This window comes from Octopus sinensis, linkage group LG5, assembly GCF_006345805.1.
Source record: "Octopus sinensis linkage group LG5, ASM634580v1, whole genome shotgun sequence".
NCBI lineage: Eukaryota > Metazoa > Mollusca > Cephalopoda > Octopoda > Octopodidae > Octopus > Octopus sinensis.
The window spans coordinates 22427360-22453852 of record NC_043001.1 but is presented as its reverse complement, the minus strand read 5'-3'; the positions used below and the strand labels follow the sequence as shown (position 1 = coordinate 22453852).

Here is a 26493-nt window from a genome sequence, read left to right as displayed (position 1 = left end):
ATTCCGCTATGAGAGCATCGTCATCAGCACAGAGGAGCTCCCAAGAGCAGCCCGTCTTGAATTCCTCTGTTACTGCCTGGAGGACTATGATGAATAAGAGGTGACTGAGGACAGATCCTTGGTGAACCCCTACTTCTACCAGGAATTCTTCGCTATACTCATTACCGACCCATACCTTACTAATGGCATCCCTGTACAGCTGCTCTTAACCACTTGTCACTCCCCAGGTATATTTTAAATTTCAGAGACAAAGGAAATTTGTAATAAGACACAGGTACCTATTGGTAATTTGAACAGTTAAAGCACTAAACTCTTCTTTCTGTGTTGATGTTTATACCACTCTAAAAACTACCCCATCATTATACATTGTGCCCCTTTATATCCTGTAACCTAGGATTTCATTAGAATAAGCCCAATAAATATCAGTCGATACAATCAAATAAAACCTTAGAAAATGATGCCTTAACACAGCCACATATCAGTTAACAAAAACCAGTGCAGCAATACTGGTGACGAAAAAATCCTAGAAACCAGAGTAATTGTTAGAATTATGTTAATGCAAGAAAACAATCAAGTCTTTTACTATATATTTTAAGTCAAAGATATGCCATATTTTGGGATTACCTTTCATAATCATTGCTGTTATTGACTATGTGAAGTGTGGGCTGTTACACCCAAGCCATAATATGCCTGACCTAATTGACAAACACACTTCAGCGACTTTTTTCGTTGAGCTAATTATAACAGCCAACTCACAAGCCATAACACTTAATTTGCATATTACAATCTTAACTCCTAGTTGTAATGGACCTGTGTTCAGTCTGCAGAGCACTGCAGCAAGCTACATTGTATGGAAAGCCTATGAATTGCAACAATTGCAAGTACTCTTACATTGAATAAATACATGAAACTTTACAGACATATTCCATAAATTAATTTTGCACCAACATACAACAATCAACCCTCCATTGGTCTAACTAGTAGACATCTTAAAAGAAATTGTAAAAATCTTTAAATGAGCCCAGCCAGACATAAGCTCATGTCCTACAGTTTTTCTGATTCATAACTTTAAGAAACAAAACAAAACAAGACAAAAACTACTTTTTAAGACATTTATTACTCTGAACTCAAACTGAGTGCTCATGGAACAAGAAGACAAGCTCCACCAGCAGCCTTGATTTTCTGTTCAGCTAGTTTACTGAAAAACTTAGCTTTCACAATAACTGGGGCTTTAGGAATTTCTCCCTTACCAAGTACTTTAAAATAACCCTGCAAATAAAACAAAATGAAAATTAACAAAAATTTAGGTACAGAAAACTAAACGAAAATTACTTGTGTAGAATATTTGAAAACATAAATTTACTTGCAGAAACAACTAAAAATACAAATTATTGATGAACTAACGAAGTACTGGAACTAATCTCGGTTATTGTATTTTGAGATCCAAAGTTGTCACCATGATATCCTTGGGAATAAGACAGTTGCATCAGTAAAAAGAAAAATTTAGGTGTCGAGTAGTTTCATAAGACAAACCCTAGTATTTCGTTTTACCTTTATGGTACACCTGCCTTAAGTGTATGAGGTTCAACTGATAAATAATCCAATAATCCAATAATTTGCATAATTCTCCACTATTAAAATTTTGTTGTGTACTCATTGAATATTAACAAATAATTCATTTCCGAAGTTGATGCTTAAACAAAATTTTAATCTTATATTTTGTTGAATTTACCTGTAATTAAATTTGCTTTCAAACAGGAAGCTTTTCAATTGTAATCCAAAAATCATGCTAAGTAAAAGTTGTATTTTGTAACTTGTCTAAATTTACGATTATTTTAGAATTGAATTGGATTGAAACGCATACGGGATGTATCTTGGTTAGAAATATAGTAACAAAAGGGTTATATTTGGATAGTCTCTAGCATTTTGGTATCACAAAATGACAAACAGCATACTAAATAATTTTAAATAGTGAATTCCAATCAACATGTAATTTCAGAACTTGATGGCTCTACTTCCTCCATTAGGTGGCATTTCTACCAGTTTGAAAATACCTCCTTACATCAGGTGGATAATGTAGGATAAACACTCTTGAACAGATTGATATCAAAAATGTTGACAAATATGAATATATGTTTGAGGCTGAAATAGCAACTATAAATTCACTTAGTTACTTTGGATATTCCCCAATATTGCTGTAGCATTACATAATAATATACAAGTTAAAAACTTGCATTAGTTTTAAGAAGTAATGCATATGAGAGACATGTTAAGAACACTGTACGTAGGAACTTACATGTTTTACACAATCAATAACTGCTGCTCTTTTGTCACGCCGACGTGTCATATAATTAGTTCGGATGTTTTCTGGGACCAAATTCCACAATGAGTCTATATTGATGATTGGGCAATAATAATGGTGTTTTAATAAATGGTAATGCCGCATACCAACTTTACCAAAATATCCAGGATGGCTGGAAAAGAAAAGAAAAAAAAAGACATTGAAGAATTCCATGATCAGGCTGAAAACACAGGTAATAACACTGGATCAATAATTCACCTTTTAACTTGAGAGTACTCTCTGGCACACCACCAGCACTTCTCTTGCTGACTGGGGTAACCATGCGCTGAATCCCCCACATGGGGATGCAATGGCAGCTTCGATATTGGTTTGAGTTATTCCAATATTACCTTTCCAATGTTTGTGAAGATACTAACACAAAATGACTATTTTGCTCCAGTTGACCACGATGTTTGTCCATGCTTGCATGAAGAACATTCTAATATTCTAACGTGATCAATGAGATTGGAAGGGCATCAAACTATAAAAACCATGCCAAAGCAGATGGTGGAGCTTGGCACAGGATCAGTCCTCTGGCATACCAGTGCCTGTTGAACCAACCAACATGATAGCATGGAAGAGGGACGTTAAGTGATGGTGTGTGCAGCACTATGTACGTCTGGAAATCACATTGTAAATGAATGAATCATGCAGTGCCATTCGTTTGTAATCTTCATGAAAACATGTCTAGCTGTAGAAGAATATTGCCTTGCTTAGGTCAGTTAGCAAATTTGTACAAGCATGGAAGAGTGGATGTGAAAACCGAAGTTTCATTGAGACAGACATGTGGCCAAACAGCAGCCTCCAACATGAAGGTGCCAGTTACAACAATAGTTTGAATTATTGATTCAAATACTACTGTTATGATGTGAATGTTGAGGACCATTACAAGAATGCCAATTGTAATCTGTCATGTAAAACTTGTTTTACGGAACTAATCTGAAGCCCTGAATATAGTGTGTATTTCAGTTATAAGTGTACTGATGAACAGATGAAAACATTACGGTTATGATGTTGTGAACATTGAGGACCGTTACAAGATTAATGACTGACCTTGTAGCCGAAGACAGAACACATTTGATGTAGCCCAGGATGTAATGATAAACATTCTAGTAATGCCATCACATGGAACTGGACAAAGAATATGAATAATACTGAGAACCTTCAATTATCAACTACCTGACATCATGGAGATACAATACCTGATGCTAAACAATGATGATGATGATGTTATACCAGTGTGAATGGTTTATTAAAAAATAGCTATTATGATGTTGTGAACTTTGAGGACCGTCACAAGATTAATGACTGACCTTGCAACCGAAGACAGAACACATTTGATGTAGTCCAAGTAGTTATGATAAACAATACTTAATAATGTCATCACATGGAAATGGACAGAAACAAAACAATATCCTACAACAGGATTCAACAAATTATTTTACACATTTATCACCAAATAATAAGCATTCTAATATTTAATGTCATAGTATGGATCTGGACACAAACATGGACAACACTCTCTACGAAATCTCAATCACCACCAAGCTAATGATACACGTCTGTTCTGAGTGAAGAAAACCAATGCAAAATAGCTTCAGGAACTTAATTTACACACCAAAGAAGATTACAAATCGTGAGAACACTGACCTATTAAAAACCACCTAATTTCTCAACATCATATTCACTCTGGAATTAATTATGCAACATTCACCATGTATACAAAGAAACAAATTTCCTTCGAACATGCGTGTATACCAGGTGTGGTAACAAGTTAGGGTACTACTTGCGATCAGTGGTCCCAGTGCATGCACACACACAAGCTAGTCCTAAGTCGACTTTTTAACCCTAAACCTATTTATTTAACCCTAACTCTAACCTTAGTTTGTTTATAAAGTTTTAAAATTATTTACTTTGTTCGAAAAATATTATTTAATTTTCTTTGACATGTATTCAGCCCTGAAATACTAAACATACGCACAAGTAGCTGTAGGATCAACCACTTACGACTAGCTATGGCGGATGCGCACACCAGGACCAGTGTTCGCTAGTAGTAACCCAAGTTAGCTTCCCAATGACAGTCCAATCTGTCCCACTGTATGGCACTTGGTGAAAGTATCTTCCACTCAGCCCTCGAGACAACCAGTCTTGTCAGTGGAATTGGCAGATGGAAACTGAATGAAGCCTGTCCTTTTGTCCACCACGACTACTTGAAAACCAATGCTGGTGTATCTAAGTGCCAGTAAATTAGCAGTCCAGCAAAAGGAACTAATAGAATATCAGACTTCCATGCTGGCATGGATGATTTAACCAAGAAATGTCAAACGCAACTGAACTTTCTTGCCATTTCAAAGAGGGAACTGGAAAAACATATGACCATATCAACATTGCATACATTTAAATGGATGCAAAAATCATTGCCTAATGTACATAACTATTTCACTCAAACATCATCATTTTACCAGCTACCATGAGATGCACAACTTATACAAGATTTTTCAGATACTGACCCAGTGCAATCTACCTGATGACTGAAAACAGATCATTTATTTCCCACTGCAATATTTTAGATGATAACGCTCCAATTTGTATGATAGTCATCATATAGGCAGAAACAAAACAGTAGCCAAGGAGAGGATCAAACACAATTTGACATGTTTATCAATATTTAATGCCACAAACATAATATTCTCCAGTCCGTTATCAACAACCTAACAAGGAACTATTGTGATTGAAAACCATTGCAAAATAGTTACAGGAATTGACTTTTCATACCAAAAAGCATTAGAAGTTGTGAGAACAATTTCTTTTGCTATAACAATTTAGAGCACAGCAGGCAGTTTCATGTACTGGTTTGAATTAATTCAATATTATAGTTTTAGTGTTTGTGGTCAAGATCATCAAGACGACGAATCTTGCAGGCAACGAGTGACCACACTTGATGTTGTCCACATGATTAATGATGAACATTCTAACATTTTAATGCCATCACGGGTAATTGGACAGATACATGAATGTTATACAAATGTTGTAAATGAAAAAAAAGAAAGCAAATAGTTTCAGGACATTTCTTTTGTACTAAACAGCATCACAAATAACAAGGTGTTACCATTTTAAAGTGGATACAAGCAGGCATACACACACAAATCTGTATATCATCATTTATATATTACACACACCTGTACACCTTAATGCAGTCCCTAACAAATATATAAAAACTGATGTCATAACAACTACTTTTTAATCAGTAGATCTGCTTAATCAGAAGAAAAATGCAACAAGCATAACTGCTTGTTCAATTTCTAATATTGTAAGCAACAGAACAAGTGAAAATCTTAAAAAATACTGACCTTGTGCAATCCACCTACTAACTGAAAACTGACCTAGTATTTACTAAAATATTATAGAACAGTGGTTCCCAAACTATGAGTTGCGAACGGAATCTTAGTGGGTTGCAAAAAGTTATAAAATTACGTATTAGCTTTAACTGCTGTCTGTTGAGATAGCTCAAGACTTCTAAATGGGCCGTCATGAACTGGTGTGATAAATAGTGGGTCGCGACTCTAAAAAGTTTGGGAACCACTGTTTTAGAAGATAACTGCAGTAATCACGTAAAAAATAAATTGATACAGCTAGAGACCACGGATTCTTATTTTCAAGAGCTCTTTGCTATAAATTGAATGAGTTTTAAGAATCTGCCTCAATGGAACACAAGTGAACTCTTCACATCTGCAATATCATGACCAGCAGGCTGCCCATTGCCTTAGGGGTGACGAGATAAAATGACAAGATATAATTCTAGCTGCATGTGCCAAACAAGCCAGCAAAATGGGACATCAAACTACTGCAGATTTGTGAAATTAACATCAAGTACTACTAATTGAAGGAACTTGGCTAGCGACCCCATCAGGACAAAGGAGCAAATAGAATACTCTATTCACTTGTGCCCAACAGCATCTAAATGATACACACCATCCATAAACTTCTAACTTAACAGCTACATGGGTAGTATAAATCAGCTCATGAGCTGTGAAAATAGTTTGCAGGACAAGTATTAGACATCAGCTTTTTATGTAGTAAATATGAGTAACGTCATAAATATTTAAGTGAACCCACTTTCAAATATGCATTCGGCTCAAGAAATTCATGACTACTCTCCAAGCAGGAGCGGTTCATTTCAGGATACTTTATTTAATTTTATAAGACTGTCTTTCTACCCATAAAAGACTAAAGTCATGAATTTGGTTGAAACAAGTATTTTAATTATAAAAATACTAATATGATATAGAATTGGTTAAAATATTGTCATCATGATGTTGTGAACATTGAGGACCGTTACAAGATTAATGACTGACCTTGTAGCCGAAGACAGAACACATTTGATGTAGTCCAGGATGTAATGATAAACATTCTAATAATGCCATCACATGGAACTGGACAAAGAATATGAATACTGAGAAGACTCAATTATCGACTACTTACAATTTATTCAAGATTTATCCAGATTTACCATGGTAACAATGTATGTTTGGGTAAAATATTAACCCTTCTGTAGAGCACCCATTGTTATTTAAATGTGAATTTGAACACAAATCTCAGTACATTCGTGAAAACACGATTTCACTTTTCCCCCACATTTTTGCAGCACCAATTTTTTTTTTTTTTTTTTTCCAACTTTGAAAATGGATAGGAGTTTCATGCTATCAAGCAGTGATTCTGAATTTGAAGGGTTTTCAATGGAAGATATGGAGATATAGAGAAAAAGAATGAGGCACAAAAGCACGTGGTGTATGAGAATGAATAGGATATTTCTGTATCCGAAACCAGCAATTCTGAAGAAACTGAAAGCAGCAATAGCGACAGAGAGGACAATTTTACATAGGAATGGAGTAAAAAATTTTTAAATGCTTCTATCAACAACTTTTCTGGGGAAACGGAGTCAACCCATAGTCTTTCTTAGGAAGCGAAACTGCTAGACTTCATTTTCTTATTTTTCCAGTATGCTTGTTTAAAGCTATCACTGCGGAAACAAACCATTATGCAGAATGTAAAACAGTATATGCTAGGAAAGCCCATGAAATGGGAGATCAAAGTTTGTGAGTACTGCTGTGGATTTAGTTTTTATACAGGGAAGAGACAATAATGCTAGTCAGCATGGCCTAGGGTACGATGTGGTGTGGAATTTATCAATTCCATGCTATAACCAGGACCTTATATTATTTTTGGACCAATTTTTTTAGTTCAGTCAAACTTGCAGTGGAGTTAGAAGCTGTGGCAACGTATACATGTCCTACAGTAATTGCTAGTAGAAAAGGGCTGCTGTTGGATATAAATAAAAGCAAAATGAAAAGATGAAATAATCCAATGGCAGAAAGGAAATCTGCTAGCAACCACATACAGAGATAAGAGACATAAATTTCCCATCTAATACAGCACAACCATGTGTTGATGAAAATGGCACCCCGTTTGTGAACCTTGATAATAACAGGTACATGGATGGTGTGGATCGGTTGAACCAGGTGAAGAGTTATTATCCGGTTGGCAGACCGAGTAATAAATGATGGCGATACCTGGTGTAATATATAGTAAACATGAGCATAGCGGTGTGACCATCTGCAGTTCTAAGCAGATGTAGCAACGCAGTTGAGGACAGGCTATTCCTCCAAAAAAATAACTAGAGGAAGAAAAAGCAAAGCCTGCCAGAGAGATATCCCTGAGTTCAGTCAATCTCCATAAATTAGAAAACAATTCAAGGGTCACAAAAAGCAGTGCCGTGAATGTCTATCAACAAAGAAAAACTCCCAGTGGACAGCCGGTTGAAACGTCTTTCCAATGTGCATTCTGCAAGGTTGCAGTATGTACAGTGGGATCTTTTACAACTTTCCATGATAGAAATATTGTATATAGGTATAAATCCTTAAAAATGTTTTAGCCCGAAGGCCGCGGCCATGCTGGGGCACCACCGCTGAAAGGTATGATTAGATTGTATAAATAATTTTCGAATTTATTTCGTTTTATCTTTTATTTACTTGCAACTTTAAATGTCTCATCTCTGCACATTTGTTTTCTTTATTACAAACAACAAACTCCAATACAACCTACTGCCATATTTATGCTATATTCAACGTTTCCACAACATAAAACATCATGGAGATACAGTACTTGTTACATCAGTATGAATGTTTTTTTTAAAAAATAGCTATTATGATGTTGTGAACATTGAGGACCGTTACAAGATTAATGACTGACCTTGTAGCCGAAGACAGAACACATTTGATGTAGCCCAGGATGTTATGATACACATTCTAGTAATGCCATCACATGGAACTGGACAAAGAATATGAATAATACTGTGAACCTTCAATTAACTACCTGACATCATGGAGATACAATACCTGACGCTAAACGATGAGGATGATGATGTTACACCAGTGTGAATGGTTTATTAAAAAATAGCTATTATGATGTTGTGAACTTTGAGGACCGTCACAAGATTAATGACTGACCTTGCAACCGAAGACAGAACACATTTGATGTAGTCCAAGTAGTTATGATAAACAATACTTAATAATGTCATCACATGGAAATGGACAGAAACAAAATATCCTACAACAGGATTCAACAAATTATTTTACACATTTATCACCAAATAATAAGCATTCTAATATTTAATGTCATAGCATGGATCTGGACACAAACATGGACAACACTCTCTACGAAATCTCAATCACCACCAAGCTAATGATACACGTCTGTTCTGAGTGAAGAAAACCAATGCAAAATAGCTTCAGGAACTTAATTTACACACCAAAGAAGATTACAAATTGTGAGAACACTTTCCTTGCTATCACAATTTAGTGCACAGCATGGATATGCACCGATAGTTTCAATATTGGTTTGAATTATCTCAATATTACAGTTGACATCTGTGAGCAAACAAGATACAGACAAAAGGAATATCTTGCCAGCTGCTTCAGCACATTTGATTCCCTTCAAGTTTTCATGAGTATTCTAATATATTTACGTGAACATTTCTCTGGACAGAAGCATGAATAATTTCAAGATTCAATTATCACGAAACTAACAATATACAAGTTTGAGAATATAGAAAACTGACAAACTACTTTAGGACACATTTTCTTTGTAATAAACATGAAATACAAAGCACACAAGTGTATATAGATTGTTATTGTTGTGTGGACACACTCACTTTTAAACTGTCACCTATTTCTCTCATTCCGTTTGTGCTATTTTACCAATAAAATATTGAAGTTGTTTCACAGAACCAGTCTGGAGTCTTGACTAATTAAGAAACAAGTATCTTAATTAGAAAAATGGTAATATGATATAGAATTGGTTAAAATATTGTCATCATGATGTTGTAAACGTTGAGGCCCGTTACAAGATTAATAACTGACCTTGTAGCCAAAGACAGAACACATTTGATGTAGTCCAGGATGTAATGATAAACATTTACATATTTATGAATATTTAAGTAAATTTGTGCTATTTTACCCAACGAAAAATAAAGACATAGTCTAATGTCTTGAATTTAGTTGAAACACAATTTGTGTATTTCAGTTCGATGTATGCTAATGAACAGGTCAAAACATTACTGTTATGATGTTGTGGACATTGAGGACTGTTACAAGATTAACGATTGACCTTGCAGCTGAAGACAGAACACATTTGATGTAGTCCAGGTTGTAATGATAAACACTCTAGTAATGCCATCATATGGAACTGGACAAAAAATATGAACAATACTTCCGAATCTGCGAAGAAAAATCAGCATTTCAAAATTTTAATTCTTCCCACCTACCAAGTTTTCACTTTTTTTAAAAGAAACCCTGGGACTAATGCAGTTTCGCACCTATCTTTGAAAAATGCATTTATTCGAAAAGTTTTTTTTTCCAGATTCCTACGTTTTAGACGTCAGAGATTACGAATATGCAAAAAAAAAAAAAACCCCTACCACCACTCCCATTTAAAATTTTGAACTTTTTTTGCCTATGGTTTAGATGACAGATTCTAGATGAGCAGGAAACCACGTTTTGAAACTTTTAAGTTCAATAAGTATATAGAAAGGTGTATAAGAGATAGATAGGTCTTCCTGTGGCTAAAAACAACAGTAACACCGTCTTGTATAGGACCACCACATTTTAGTTGACTATGGAACAAGGAGGGGTAGATAGAGAAATAAATGAATGAAAATGTTCAAAATTTAAAATAGAGCAAGGGGTGAAATTTGAGCCCCTTATTAAATTTTACAACATTATTAAATGTTTATTTCTCATAAAATGGCTCACATGGGGATGTGGTATATACTTAATTTACATATTTATGAATATTTAAGTAAATTTGTGCCATTTTACCCAACGAAAAATAAAGATGTAGTCTAATGTCTTGAATTTAGTTGAAACACAATTTGTGTATTTCAGTTCGATGTACGCTAATGAACAGGTCAAAACATTACTGTTATGATGTTGTGGACATTGAGGACTGTTACAAGACTGACCTTGCAGCTGAAGACAGAACACATTTGATGTAGTCCAGGTTGTAATGATAAACACTAGTAATGCCATCATATGGAACTGGACAAAGAATATGAACAACATTCTGAGAAGATTCATTTACAAACCTCACCAAGTTAATGGCATTCATCTATTGTAAATGATGAAAACTACAACAGTTTTGAGAAATTTTGTTTTCATCAAACAAAGTTTTAGCATTTTATCTAAAATTTAGTCTGATGTTCTGAAAACTCTCAAAACTAAAAACAGTACATAACCTGTTTATGATTGACTTTCCAAATACCTAATATCATATGCTGTAAGAACTTAAATATATTGCTGCAAAAGAGGACTTTTTGCAAGACTAATGCAGATTCGTATCTCCCCTTGAAAAATGCATTTTTCTGGAAAAGCTTATTTGAATTCCTAAGTCTTACATGTCGGAGATTATAAATATGCAAAAAAAAAAAAAAGTTACACCCCACCCCATTCTAAATGTATAGTGTAGAAATTTCATTAAAGCAGGTTTTTCACACTTTCTATGCTCATTTGGTTAAACTATAGAAACTGTTTCGATATTGCTAAAATCCCTATATTTTTCCACATTTACATACCTACGTTAATGAAATTTCCACAATGTAATATACATTTAAAACGGGGGGGGGGTTGCATATTCATAATCTCCGACATGTAAAAACTAGGAATCCTATTTTAAATTTTTTCAGAAAAATGCACTTCTCAAGGTGAGGCATGAATCTGCATTAGCCCCTTTGCTATACTGAAGGGAGCCTTTCCGATTCCAGCAGCATCATATTTAGTATGTTGAAGACAATACAATTTTTACAGCACAAAAATGCTAGACCAATCTAACGCAACTGATTTCTGTGATAAGATTCCATCACAACCATATGACCCAAGACTGATAGAGAAAAGAAACGTAGGAGCACTTAATGCCAAAAGACCAAATTTATAACAAGAAAAATTGCATGCTATACAATACCAACAGATAGATCTGGACAGAAGCAGCAATAAAAGTACATGGGAACTCTTTACACGTACTGCACCTCATACGATGATTCAAGTATCTATGCTTACTAATTCAATCTGGTTCTCCTGGTCAATAAAAGCCCTGCATTCCACCACTCCAGCACCAATGAGAAGCATGCTAACCACCGCCAGCTTTTGTGCTACGCAATAATTGAACCAATCAGATACTTACTATTTATCGAAGTTTATTCGGTGATGCAGCAAACCACCAGCATTACCTCGACCACCAGGATGCTTCCTGTGTTTTCCTAAGTAAGAAATGAATATATTCATTGAAAATACCTAGAAATATACGGTACTACTAGCGAAGACTGGACCCGGTGCGCGCACACGCGCTAGCTAGTCGTAAGTAGTCGATCCTACGACTTGCGCGTATGCAAATGAGTTGATTTTACAGAATAAAATAAAATAATTTTTTAAAGAAAGTAAATAAATTATTTCTTAGAACAAATATGTGTGCGCGCACCGGGTCCAGTCTTCGAAATATACATGATCTAACTATTGATTGTTCAATTGTTACAGCCTAATTCCACTCTTAAATCTCAAACACCAACAAAGTAATAAGCTATTGATATTGTACGTTTGAACTTTCAAAACCCCCAGCTGAATTTTTTGAAAATGTAAAATTAAAAAAAAAAACCATTGTCTTACCAACTCGACCGTGTCCGTGACTCACGTGTCCTCTTAATTTTCTTGTCTTCTTCCTTTTTGTGGCCTAAGAGAGAAAATACGAAATCTGACACTCTAGGACTTAGCAAAGCATAATTAGGAAAGAAAAAAAAACGTTTTGGACGATTTATTTTGTAAATATAATTTAGTATAAAACAGCCGTACATTAAAAAAAAGCTTGATACAGCGCACCTGAATATGCATGCAACAAACCAACCACAATTTCAAATTCCAACTACTTATGACTGTAAAGTCCTTTATTCTATTTTTTCCCTTAGAACCGAGAGTTGAAGCACCACGCCGGGGTACTCTTAGCGTATTGTCTATCAAGACACGTCTGAACGTTAACTGCAGGATGCTTATAACCGGTACTACTTGAGAACAGTGGTCGCGATGCGCGCCAGCTAGTCATAACTAGTCGATCCTTACTTTGTGTTTTTGTTATTTACTTTGTGTAAAAAAAAATTATTTATTTTGTGTTCTATTTACTTTGCTAGGTAGTCGTTGTAGGATCGACTACTTACGACTAGCTAGCTAACGCGGATGCGCGTACCGGGACCACTGTTCGCTAGTAGTACCGCTATAACCTGGTTTGCAACATCTTTCAAAATAAATACGTATAGCAAGGCAATCCTCGCTAATAAGTGTAACTATTTTGTAAATACCTGTACAAAATAATGAAAGCAATGTTTATTCGGTGCACATGGTGGAGACAATCCCACTTTTTCAAAGAAAAGTGCAAAACTGCATTAGTCCCTCAATACGTTATGTCTCCATTGCCCTGGAATGTAAACAGTGCCCGTTTCTTTAATGCTTCGCTCCCTAACATAGACCAATGCAGGTGTTATTTCTAAACACCCATATCCAAAATATTGGTGCTAAGAAAATTATTCTGCCGATATTTGACGTGTCATTTTAAGGACTATTCCAAATAATTATGCTGAGCAGAGGGTTTCTCATAATTGCAGAAGGAGGTATGAAAACAAAAATATATGGCAATCTTTCGTTTCTAGTAGACCTTTCCGTCGATTTCCGTAAAAAAATAATTTTTTTTTACATATGGGCTTGCGGGAACTTTTGAAGTAATGAGAGCGAAAGAGACTAAGAGAAAGCGATTGTATGACGAGGGAAGTTCTTTTGAAGTTACCGTGCATGGGAGCATTGATGTACATGTGTGTGTGTGTGTTTGATGGGGTGTGGGAGACAGACAGTATGTTGTGTAATATTTGATACTTTATATATACAAATTGGAGCAGTGAATTCGACAGAGCTGACTTTAAAAAATGGAAATTAGGCAAAGATAGTTGTACAGATGAAGCTTAAGGTCTTTACTGCCTCCCCAAAAACTGTGAGAAATGGCTAAAATGATAAGTTCTGGAGCTATAGATGTGTAGATAAATTTCGCATACGTATTCTTAATAAATATAAGATCGCCACAAGCATAAGTCCAATATTGCTGTATTAATAAATTGAGAGTCTATTTACACAATAATCTTTGAATGTATATTTATGAAACACGTGAACTTGCTCAGGTTTAATAGGAACTTATATTGAGGATATAATTAAGATTCAATTAACGATAAACTAAATCTTCGAATAGTGAACGGTCATTTAAAGTAAAAAGCAAAGTTTTAAATAAATATGTAGTACTTCAGGACACTTATCAAAAAATTATAAATCGCAGTTTTATAAAAGGACATAAATTTGTAACGAATGCGAAGGGATTATGGCTACATGTGTTTAAAGCAATTTAAAATAAAATCTAAGGTTCAAATAACAGAAATAATAAACTAGTTAAATATAATATACCATACTGAGTTAAAATATAGTGGATATGCAAAAAATAATATTTCAAAACAATATGATTGAAATGGATTTCATGCCAGATACGATTCGACAAGTGTACTCACCATTATGAGAAAGAACTCAAAAGGAATACACAACGGAAATTACGATATATTTTGACATGCCTAACGCTGACTTCCTGTAAAGAGCTTCCGTTTTACTGCTTTGCGCTAAGATTGTCGTATTGCCTAGGTACATTCAATTAGCATGTACCTCTGGGTACCGTAAAATAAAGGTCTTCGGATAGGTTATTATTTTTATTTATATACTAGCAGTATAACCCGGCGTGGCAATCTTTCGTCTCTAGTAGATCTTTCCGTAAAAATTTTTTTTTTTTACATATGGGCTTGCGGGAACTTTTGAAGTAATGAGAGCGAAAGAGACTAAGAGAAAGCGATTGTATGACGAGGGAAGTTCTTTTGAAGTTACCGTGCATGGCAAGCATTGAGGTATATGTGTGTGTTTGATGGGGTGTGGGAGACAGACAGTATGTTAGTGTGTGTGAAAGAAAGAGATAACTGAAATTTTTTACTCGGTGTATGTGTATATGTATGTATATTACTTCAAAAGTTCCCGCAAGCCCATATGTAATTTAAAAAAATTTTTTTTACGGAAAGGTCTACTACAGACGAAAGATCGCCCCCGGCGTTGCTCGGGCTTGTTTTCTTTTCGACCCTTTAGAATTGGAATTTTTGAAAAGTAAAAAATTTGCATTATGTAGCTTGTTATTCTCTTTAAGTGAACATTTTTCTGGTTGAAATACACCGAAAAATGACGACACAGCAGTAAAAAAATCGTAAAAAACAGGGATTTTCATCGAAAAAAAAGCATCTTTTTGATGTAAATAATTTTTGGTCTTAACATGGACCGATTTGAATTTTTTCTTCTACGGAAGGAAGAGCAAGCCTTCTTCTATCATACTCTCAATTTTGGTCAACTTGCGCCGCAGGGTCTCAGAGGAGATAGTGTTAGTTGAAGGCGACCAAGCCTGCCATGCACAGACAACTTCAGCTTTATATATAGAGAGAGATAAGAATAAATTATTTCCCTTCATCAATTTTAAAGTCTTATTTTTCTTAGTTCTCCGGAAAATCGTGTAAGCGTTCCCTGACAAAGTACATGCCGGAACTACTGATATAATCGTCTGTTTCACAAAAAAATATTTATTTGATCGTTTTCAGATGTGAAAGTGAAGGTAATGCTAGCGAAAATTGGAAGTATTTAAATCAGGGTAAAAGCAGAACTCCGCCCCAAAAAGATGTGCCATTCAGAAAGTTCCCCGACTGCAGTTTTGCCCAAACTGATTTAGATTCTGAATGTAAGGGGAGGAAAATGCACGGCATTTTGATCTGGAACTGTACTGGATATCCGCGAAAAAATATGACCCTTTGATTACAAGCAATATAATCGAATTACAGCATACCTACACAAGTGTGCTCTCTGCTCGAGTTTGTTTCCTCATAAATTGCTGAAGACTGGGTATTTTTTTTAACGAAATTTACTACAAATATACTTCAGATGGTGTAGATTCCGATTATATCGGAATTTATGGTGAAAATATTTTTCCGAGGATGGGGAGAGGAGTTTCGGAAAATTCACACTGGTCGGCTTTGTTTCCTCATATCTTTCAGGAAAATGTATATATTTTAATAAAATTGGCAATGTTTCAATTTTCTACAATTACCTCTCAGAGTGTGTAAATCTTATAATAATCCTGCTTGTCACTCTGTTCCTTAGCCCGTCCGTAACGCTTCCACGTAATTAGTTTAAGGGGAGGGAAGGGAAAGATGGTGGTGAGTGAAATGTGTAATTTCGCTTTTTAACTAAGTTATTTTTTTCTCCGTTATATTGTCCGTCTGTAACACTTTCATGTGATTAGTTGAAGGGAAAGCGAAAAGCAAAAGAAAATGGAGAGAAAAAGAGGGTAAGGCAAATAGGAAGAGTGGTATGCATTAAGTCTATAAAATTGTGCAGTGCATAAAGTAATCATCATATACCAGTTTCTTTCACTTTTCAATGATTTGCAGATGAGCAACTATCTTTTGATACAGGCTACGCCCTCGGGGTTTTGGGATAAAGTTTTCAGAAATAACCCTATAAGTTTACCATTAATTCTGTGAAATTTAATAGGAAAAACAAAATTGATCAGCTCATACACACACATACTTACAAATCACATATACCTACAAAATGAAATTTGAAATTTAGAAATAAAATTTTGAAATATGTCAATATGTATATATACAAGACCACCAATTTTCTTTTTTGTATTAAATTCACATATTCTAATCTACACACTCTGGCAGGTATTAGTATAAAATTTCATTTAAAAGTACCAACTTTTCTGAAAGATATGAAGAAACAAAGCCAACCAGTGTGAATTTTCTGAAACTCTGGTCTGAAAAATGTTTTCACCACAAATTCCTATGGTCTGTGTAAGATAATGCCTTCTAGAGTAGAGATTAAGGGCAGGGAATCTTGTTTAATTCAAAGGTCAACCGCATTAAAAAATTTTATCAATTATATGTAAAAATGTAATTATTTTTATAGTGAAAATGTTAACCCTTCCGTTACCAACCCAACTGAAACTGGCTCTGGCTCTGAGTACAAATGTCTTGTTTTCATAAGTTTTGAATTAAAATCTTCCACCAAACTTTAGTCACAATTTATGTTCCTAACACAAGCTGAATGATAGCTAAGTCATTTTACTAAATTCTATGTTATATCTAAAGTAATTGAAAGAAACACAGAGCATCTCAAAATAAATACAGTAACGAAAGGGTTAAATATTCAAGGAGCTAGTTTGACCAATATTCTGTTTGGATGCAACCTAAGATATCTGTGCATGGAGCGACAGCTTCATTCCAGATGTGAGAGCAATTGTTCATTGTGGATTTTGAACCATATACATAGAGGGCTTGTAATTGTTGGGAGCTGAAGTATTATCTCATTCTGAAGAGGAACATGAGTGATTGAGATGAATGATAAGACAGATATGTGATAAAGGTATTATTTGAGAACTCAACCATATACATACATATATATATCGTCATTTTATGTCTAATTTCCATACTGTCACAGTTTGTTACATCATCATCATCCTTATCATCATTTAACATCTGCTTTCCATGCTAGCATGGGTTGGATGATTTGACTGAGGACCAGCGAACCAGATTGCTGCACCAGGCTCCAATCTTGTTCTGGCAGAGCTTCTACAGCTGGATGCCCTTCCCAATGCCAACCACTCTGAGAGTGTAGTGGGTGCTTTTTATGTACCACCGGCACGGGGGCCAGTCAGGCGGTACTGGCAACAGCCATGCTCAAATGGTGTTTTTTACGTGCCACCTGCACAGGAGCCAGTCCAGCAGCACTGGCAACAACCTCACTTGAATGTTTTTTCACGTACCACCGGCACAAGTGCCAGTAAGGCGACACTGGTAACGATCATGCTCAAATGGTGCTTTTTATATATGCCACCAGCACGGAAGCCAGTTAGCTGCTCTGGCAACGATCACACTCGGATGTTGCTCTTAGCGTTCCACTAGCACAGATGCCAGTCATCGAATTTAATTTCGATAGTCCAAGACATTTCTAACTGGAGCCACTGTTTCACGTAAACAAGTCAGAGGATCATATGTTTTGTTTCCAGCTTGATTTCAATGGCTGGATAACCTTCCCATTACTATCCACTTTACAGAGTGCACAGAATACATTTTATTATGGCACCAGATCTAAAGAGGCTGTCGTGTCCTCAGCAAGACTGGATCAAGGAGTTTGTAGTGAGACTTAGAAGTGAACCCCAGATTTTCAATTGCAAGATCCATACCACGCATAAACCATGCTCAAATTATGCAGCATGTTCTGATCATCAACAAATTGGTTTGCAGCAATATCAAGTAATACCATGAACATCATCTATAACAGTAGTTCTCAACACTTTTTACCTATGGAATCCTTTGATTCCTATTTTACTCTACTGGACCCTCATAGCCATTCGATGTTACAAAAAAATCTCATATTTTCGTAATTAAATATTACTAGCAGTATTGCTTGGGTTTGTTTCGACCCTTTAGAATTGGAATTTTTGAAAAGTAAAAATTTTGCATTATGTAGCTTGTTATTCTCTTTAAGTGAACATTTTTCTGGTTGAAATACACCAAAAAATGACGACACAGTAAAAAAATCGTAAGAAATAGGGATTTTCATAGAAAAAAAAGCATCTTTTTGATATAAATAATTTTTGGTGTTAACATGGTCCAATTTGAATTTTTTTGTCAACAGTAGGAAGAGCAAGCCTTCTTCTATCATACTCTCAATTTTGGTCAACTTGCACCGCAGGGTCTCGGAGGAGATGGTGTTAGTTGAAGGTTACCAAACCTGCTATACACAGACAACTTCAGCTTTTTATATAGAGATATAAGGAATTGTATTAAAAAAATATATCAAAATATTTTGTGTATTGTAGAAGTAATACCAATTTATTGCAAATAAATTTTAAGAACAAAATCTTATGTGGGCTCCAGTTGAGAACCACTGATCTACAATGTTCTTCAGGTTCCCATATTTTCGGTGGTAGCTTTCTCAACAACGACAACTGTAGATGTTGAGAAAGCTACCAGAGAACACACATCCTGACATCTCACCAAAAGCAAGCACACATGCAGAGTCCACAGCTGCCTTAATGAAGCAATTAGCCAATTACAGTGTCCAGTTTCCTGTGCTGAATCCAGCTAGAAGCAAGAAGAATTCTTCCTAATTTCAGGCCAAGTCTTTCCAATTTCTCAAGCCTTGATATTAGTTTCATGAAGCTCAGTTCTAACCTCCCACATCTCCAGCAATCATTAGAAATTATATATAAATATGTACAATAGACCTTAAAATAAATATATTCTATTCTGTTTGCATTTGTCATGTATGAATAACATGCAGCACAGCTAACTTATAAACAACTATGCATAACAGCATAACATGAGCTTGCAACAAATTCTGTCAACCCTCTGCTTTCTTCACACTTTCTGTCAACTCTTTACAGAGTGCATCCTATAAAGTGGGGCCCTTGCGTACTTGGTTTGGGGAATCCTTACGATTTTGTAAATGTTTTCAGAACTTATTTTCAGGAGGAAATATATTTTCAATATTCATCATCATCGTTTAACATCTGCTTTCCATACTAGCATGGGTTGGACGATTTGACTGAGGATTGGCGAACCAGATGGCTGCGCCAGGTTCCAATCTGATCTGGCAGAGCTTCTACAGCTAGATGCCCTTCCTAACGCCAACCACTCTGAGAGTGTAGTGGGTGCTTTTATGTGCCATGGGCATGAGGGCCAATCAGGCAGTACTGGCAACAGCCATGCTTAAATGGTGTTTTTTACATGCCACCTGCACAGGAGCCAGTCCAGCGGCACTGGCAACGACCTTGCTCAAATGTTTTTTCACATGCCAGTAAGGCGATGCTTGTAACAATCATGCTTGAATGGTGCCTTTTACGTGCCACCAGTACGGATGCTCTGGCAACAATTTAAAAAGGCATTACTTAAAGGTGAGCAAGTTCAAAATATAATACGATAATAAAGAGAATCTCAAACAGTTTTAAGAGGCCACAAAACTTAAAAGAGTCTCAAAAAGGACCCTTATAAATAAAAGAGGCTTGATAATTAAAAAAAAACACAATTGGATTTTTAAAAATTTATACAAGTGAAAAAAATGTTACAAATTATTTATTTGATTGCTGTAAGTATATTTTTTTATATATAACTCCAAGCTTTTGGCTTCTCTGAGTAAAGAAATCCCTGGGCCATGACCCATATTGGTCCATACATAAATGTGACCCTGCCATCATGTCATCAACATTTGAAAGATTGTTATATCCCCCATAAAGCAAGGTTAAAGGGTCTTCTTGAGCTTATACTTCTCTGCTCATTCTCCAACCCTTTTAAAAAGTGACATCAATGCTAAAAGAATTTCCTGGTACCCTAACAGAGTAAAATGGTACTCAGTACTCTGAGATAGATATGAATGCTCTGGGCAACATAATCAAAGAAATAATAGGAGAGAGAGAGAGAGAGCAATGATAATAGAAAAGTGAGGATGGATGGATGGATGAAAGGAGCAAGAGTGTAATGGTAGAAACAGAGTGATTTAGATGAGAGAGAGATAGATGATTGTTAGTATAGAGAGGGTGAATGTAGAGCATATTGAGAACAAGTTCAATGCAATCTCATACATAGATCTCGTGGTGGGTAGGGGAACTACAGTGACCAGAATGGTAGTAGGAGATAAAATGAGGGAGGATTCTGTTCCATCTGTCATTGCATGAGCAGTGAGTAATAGTGAGATGAATGACTGAGATAAGGAGACAGAGAAAGGAGTGAAATGGGAGATAAGGGGGTGTCAAAATGCAGGGGAGGCAACAAAAGTAGGTTTCACAGTACATACACCACGCACACTCATGCTCTCTCTTTCTTTCACTTTCTTTTTTTTTCTCTCTCTCTCTCCCACACACATTCATACATGCACATACACAAACATAGCTTATACCTTTCAATCTTTATTTATAACATTTCTCTAGCCCTGTTTGCACTAATGTTGGGGTCTTTTCCATGGTAGGCGGTCCTTATAACACCAATCAACACTCCTCTTTGACATTTCTTTCATGAGATGTAACTCTTGAGATCTGTCTTCAAAATTTCATTCCAAGTCTTTCTTATTTCTTTATTGCCCACACGGGGCTAAACACAGAGGGGACAAACTAGGACAGACAAAGGGATTAAGTTGATTACATCGACCCCAGTGCATAACTGGTACTTAATTTATCAAACCCGAAAGGATGAAAGGCAAAGTCGACCTTGGTGAAATTTGAACTCAGAACGTAACGGCAGATGAAATACCTATTTCTTTTACTACCCACAAGGGGTTAAACACAGAAGGGACAAACAAGGACAGACAAACGGATTAAGTCGATTATATTGACCCCAGTGCGTAACTGGTACTTAATTTATCGACCCCGAATGGATGAAAGGCAAAGTCGACCTCAGCGGAATACTGCTAAGCATTTCACCTGGAGCGCTAAAGTTTTTGCCAGCTTGCCGCCTTTTACCAAGTCTTTCTTTGTAAATGGAACCTCTTTCACCATTTCTCTCTTTTTTTTTTTTTGTGATTCACTGTTCACTTCCTGTGCATATTCTATATACTGTTCATGCAGTTTTGGTCACTTTTACTAATGAGTTGTAGTGCACCTGAGAACTACAATAAGTTCATTATAGATATTATAATGTAAGTTCTATTCACTTTCAGCATCTGACACTTCTTTATCCAGCTTCCTTTCTCTTTACACATCACAGGCCTGTACCAGCACAGTCTTCTTTCTTGCACACTACATCTGATTCCTCTAACATCCAGTTTTTCTTTCAACTCTTTTACAAACCATCATTCACGTACCCTAACATTACACATCCGGCAAAGCATGCTGGCTTTGTTTCTTCCTAGATTTTGCTAGTCCTCTGCATTCCAGGTTTGCATCTCATCAGTATGCAGCATCACAGTTTGTGGTTAGACATCCTGTCAGTTACAATAAGTGTTCCAGTTGATTCGATCAATGGAACAGCCTGCTTGTAAAATTAGCATGCAAATGGCTGAGCACTCCACAGACACTTGTACCTTTAATGTAGTTCTCAGGGATCTTCAGCGTGACACACAGAATGTGACAAGAGTGACCTTTTGAACTACAGGTACTACTCATTTTTCGTCTGCCTTTCATCCTTTCAGGGTCAATAAATTAAGTACCAGTTATGCACTGGGGTCGATGTAATCAACTTAATCTGTTTGTTTGTCCCCTCTATGTTTAGCCCCTTGTGGGTAATAAAGAAACAGGTACTACTCATTTTTGCCAGCTGAGTTGGCTGGAGCAATGTGAAATAAAATTCTTGCTCAAGGACACAACACACTACTGAAAATTGAACTTATGATCTTATGATCATGAGTTAAATACACTAATCACTAAGCCATGTGCCTTCATATCACACTGTGTATTAATATATCAAAATCAAAATCAAATTCGATGACTGGCATCTGTGTTAGCAGGGTGCAAAGAGCACCATACAAGTGTGATCGTTGACAGAGCGGCTAACCGGCTTCCATGCCAGTGGCACATAAAAGGCACCATTCGAGTGTGATTGTTACCAGCATCGCCTTACTGGCACTTGTGCCCGTGCTAGTAGGGTGCCAAGAGCACCAGCCGAGCGTGATTGTTGCCAGAGCAGCCAACTGGCTTTCGTGTCTGTGGCACATAAAAGGGCACCATTCGAGTGCGATCGTTACCAGCGTTGCCTTACTGGCACCTGTGCCAGTGGAATGTGTAAGAAGATTCGAGTGAGGTCACTGCCAGTACTGCCTGACTGGCCCCCATGCCAGTGGCACGTAAAAAGCACCCACTACAATCTCGGAGTGGTTGGCATTAGGAAGGGCATCCAGCTGTAGAAACTCTGCCAGATCAGACTGGAGTCTGGTGCAGCCATCTGGTTTGCCAGCCCTCAGTCAAAATCGTCCAACCCATGCTAGCATGGAAAGCAGATGTTAAACGATGCTGATGATGATGATTGTGCAACCTGCGCTTCCTTCCTTCAGAAGAAGCCTTTGTTACCAGTTAAGATAGAAGTTCACTGAACAGTTTCCATCCCATTCTCACTCCAGCTTCAATGCTTTTAGAACATCCACCTGCTCTGTTACTAAAATCACTTGAACATCAAAAGCTAAAGTTCTTCTAAAAAAACCTTCCAAGCATTTGTTAGAATAATTTTCAGTGAGCTCTTAGCACTTATTGTTCCCATGCACCTGTCACATATGAAGTGTCCTTTCTCTGTATTCACACTGAATCTCTTGTGTCTGTAGTCTACACTGGCTACACTATATGGAATTTCTACCAGCTCCTTTTCTGCATATTAGGTATGGCCATTTCCCTAATGATCATAAGGTCCTATTTTCTTTCCTACTTACTAATACTTTTTTACTAAGTTAGTTTTGAAACCTCTCAATTCTAGCTTTTGCTGCTCCAGTTGGAAGTTCTTCTTTAAATCCATTTGTGATTCAGTTTTAGGATGGCCATCAGACAGCTAGCTGGTTTTAATTCCTCTGTTATGACTGGGAGCATAATAATGAACTGAAAGGAGCTGAGGACAGAGTTCTGATGAACTCCCTACTTAAATATTAAGTTCATTGCTGAACCCATGACTGACCTGTGCCTCTGAGCATGGCTTGTATGGCTTTCATAAGCCATGCATCTAACTCAACATTAGGTTACATATGGAAGCATGCTCCATTTCAGTGCATTGCTGTATCCACCATTTGTCAGTATTTGCTTGGGTTGTTCCAGGCAACCCTCATTCTCCATCTCTGCAAGATAATTCGTCATCAGTCATGAGCATGTGGTATTGACCAACATGAGCTGTCACTCAAGTAATATCCTCAAAGAAGAGAACTCAATAGGCAGGTTCCAACAAAGAAGATTGAGCAACATGACAAAACAGTTTGAGCTGCTACTCTCAAAGCATGCAAGTAACAAGATGCCTTTCATTTTCTGAGTAGAATAGTTGGTTGTGTACAAAATCTGAGCAATGGTAAGCCATAATCTTGCAAAGTGTCCTGGTACTAAAGGAGTTCAGGTGGCTCCTAAGGGCCTCAGATAGTGTCATAGTCTTGCTACAAGACAGAGAGGATCAGAAACCTGAAGACACAAACCTTAGTTCTCTTGCTCAGATATTGGCAATGCCAAACTTCCTTGCCCAGTCAGTTCACAACTGTACCAACATGTTCAAGTCTTTTTAAGACTTTAGACTCACAGCTAATGCTGCTATGGATCACACTGCAAAGATAAGAGAAGCAGTCAACAACTTCAACATTCTCACCTGTAAGAGAGACAGATGAAATTGAGTTTCCCAGTAAGCTAACAAGAGAATGGATCTTTGTTTTCACATAAAAAAACCTCTAAGGCAAATGGTTCCACTTCCTCACTCTGTGAAAGGAGTGTGGTCCTTAAGACACCCAGAGACTCAGCAAGAATAACTGCATCATCAGCAAAATCCAAGTGTGTAATCCTAGTTTCACCAATAAGCACATCACAGCTTGATTAAAGCACCATCTGGTCAACAAATATGATGTAGAGTGGCTTATGCCAGGTTAAGTACTTCTCCTACAGTTACCTATCAAAGAAGATTGAATCAGTACTGCTTCTAGGTTTAATGTTGAACTGCATTCCATCTAGGTAAATTGCCATCTTAAAATGAGCTATAACTCCTGTAAGTTTCGTAACCTTGTCCTAAAACAAGCAAAATGTACTTCAGTTTCAAAAGAGATTTGAATTTGATAAATATGAAAGATCTTTGTCTTGCAAGTTACTTGGTGCTGATGTCATGTAAAAAGTATCCAGTCCACAGTTGGCGTTTGGAAGGGCATCCAGCTGTAAAAGCCTTGCTAAAACTGACCTTGCCTGTGCTTGTGCCATGTAAAAAGCTCTCAGTCCACTCTGCTGAGTGGTTGGTGTTAGGAAGGGCATCCAGCTGTAAAAATCCTGCCAAAACAGACACAGATGTCTGGTGCAAGCTCCTGCTTGGTTGGCTCCTGTCAAACTCTCCAACACATGCCAGCATGGAAGGCAGATCTTAAATGATGATAATGATGATGATGAAGAATCTTCTGTTTTTTTTTCTGTAGGAGCTGGTGGAAGTTTGTTTCAGAAGAGTAAGACTAACTGAATTATTTTGGATTTACTTAGAAATTAATGAACTGATTGCAGGTCCTCCAGTATTATCCTTTCTACTATAGGCACAAAGCCTGAAATTTGGAGGAGTGGGACAGTTGATTATATTGACCCCAGTGTTTCACTGTTACTTAATTTATCGACCGTGAAAAGATGAAAGGCAAAGTCAACCTTGGTGGAATTTGAACTAAGAACGTAGCAACAGGTGAAATACCGCTAAGCATTTCGCCTGGTGTGCTAATGATTGTGTCAGCTTGCCACCTTGGTCCTCTGGTATTATCAAAATCAAATTACTTAGCAGAGATAAATCTAATGCATTGTTACTTTCCAATAAAAAATACTTTTAAAATATTGATTTTGTGTTGTCTCTCAAAGTACCTGTCAAGAAAGGTGTGAGAGTAAAAAGCAACTCTGTTTTAACCACAGATTTTAATCCTAGCGTGATAAAAATTTCAGTGCTTGAAATATCTTCCACATTCTTATGATATGGATTTCCTGGTCCTTATATTTTGATAATATTTCTATTTCTTGTATTCTCATTTAGTTGGTATGGGCACATTGATCACAGTACTAATCCTTATATGTTTGGTTAACTTTGATAATATAAAAATGGTGATCTCTTGTATTTTTTTAAGTGTATGCTTGAGAAAGGAAACATGTAGCAAGAAAATAAAGCAAAGAAAGGTAAAAACAACTTAAAAGCAGTAAACTTAATGATCATTTATGCATGATTGCATAACCTTCGGTATTTCGCCGTATCTTAACATCATTATATCTTCTTGAATAAACTACATTTTATTCAGCAAGTCCTACTAACAGAGCATGAAATTAATTACACTCACTACTTGTTTTGGAAAGGTGAAGAGAGATGAAAACTCTCTAGGTGGGTTTCAAATTACAAACTTTCCCACTTGGACATTCTCATGATAAATTACAACTTGGTTTATCATTTCACCTAACTGAGAAAGTACATTCTAGCACATGGGAAAGTTTCCAAGATCTCTCCTCATTTATGATAGCAATTAAAATAGTATATCATAGGTGGTCTTAATAGTTTATACGACAAAAATATTATTGAGTGGAGATGCTGATAGAACTATAAGCAAAGTCTGACTTTATATTTGTCAAAAAAATTTGATTACATTCATCATATAAACATTAGCAGTTGTAAGGCTTCAGTTTAGTGCACCAAAAATATACATAATATTCTATCACAAAAGTCATATCCAATGCTGATTTTTTTTCTAATGGCTTACTAAAAAAACAAGCAGCACTTACAACCTTTTTAACCCTTTCATTACCAACCCGACTGAAACCAGCTCTGG

General features: G+C 36.4%; 1 protein-coding gene across 3 annotated transcripts; it reads right to left on the bottom strand.

Moving 5' to 3' along the window:
• Positions 1-1098: 1098 nt before the first annotated feature.
• On the bottom strand, positions 1099-26235 carry LOC115211970 (60S ribosomal protein L27a). Of its 3 annotated transcripts, XM_029780742.2 has the most exons (6): positions 26230-26235; positions 14481-14495; positions 12553-12616; positions 12074-12149; positions 2297-2474; positions 1099-1269 (listed from the first exon to the last, which is right to left on the bottom strand). In XM_029780742.2, the coding sequence occupies exons 2-6, from the start codon at positions 14481-14483 to the stop codon at positions 1141-1143; spliced, it is 450 nt and encodes a 149-aa protein (XP_029636602.1). In that variant the 5' UTR covers positions 14484-14495; positions 26230-26235; the 3' UTR covers positions 1099-1140. The 3 variants fall into 3 exon arrangements, with proteins under 3 accessions (XP_029636602.1, XP_029636603.1, XP_036359110.1); XM_029780743.2 differs by lacking the exons at positions 14481-14495; positions 26230-26235 and adding an exon at positions 14380-14398; XM_036503217.1 differs by lacking the exons at positions 14481-14495; positions 26230-26235 and adding an exon at positions 14235-14285.
• Positions 26236-26493: the final 258 nt, after the last annotated feature.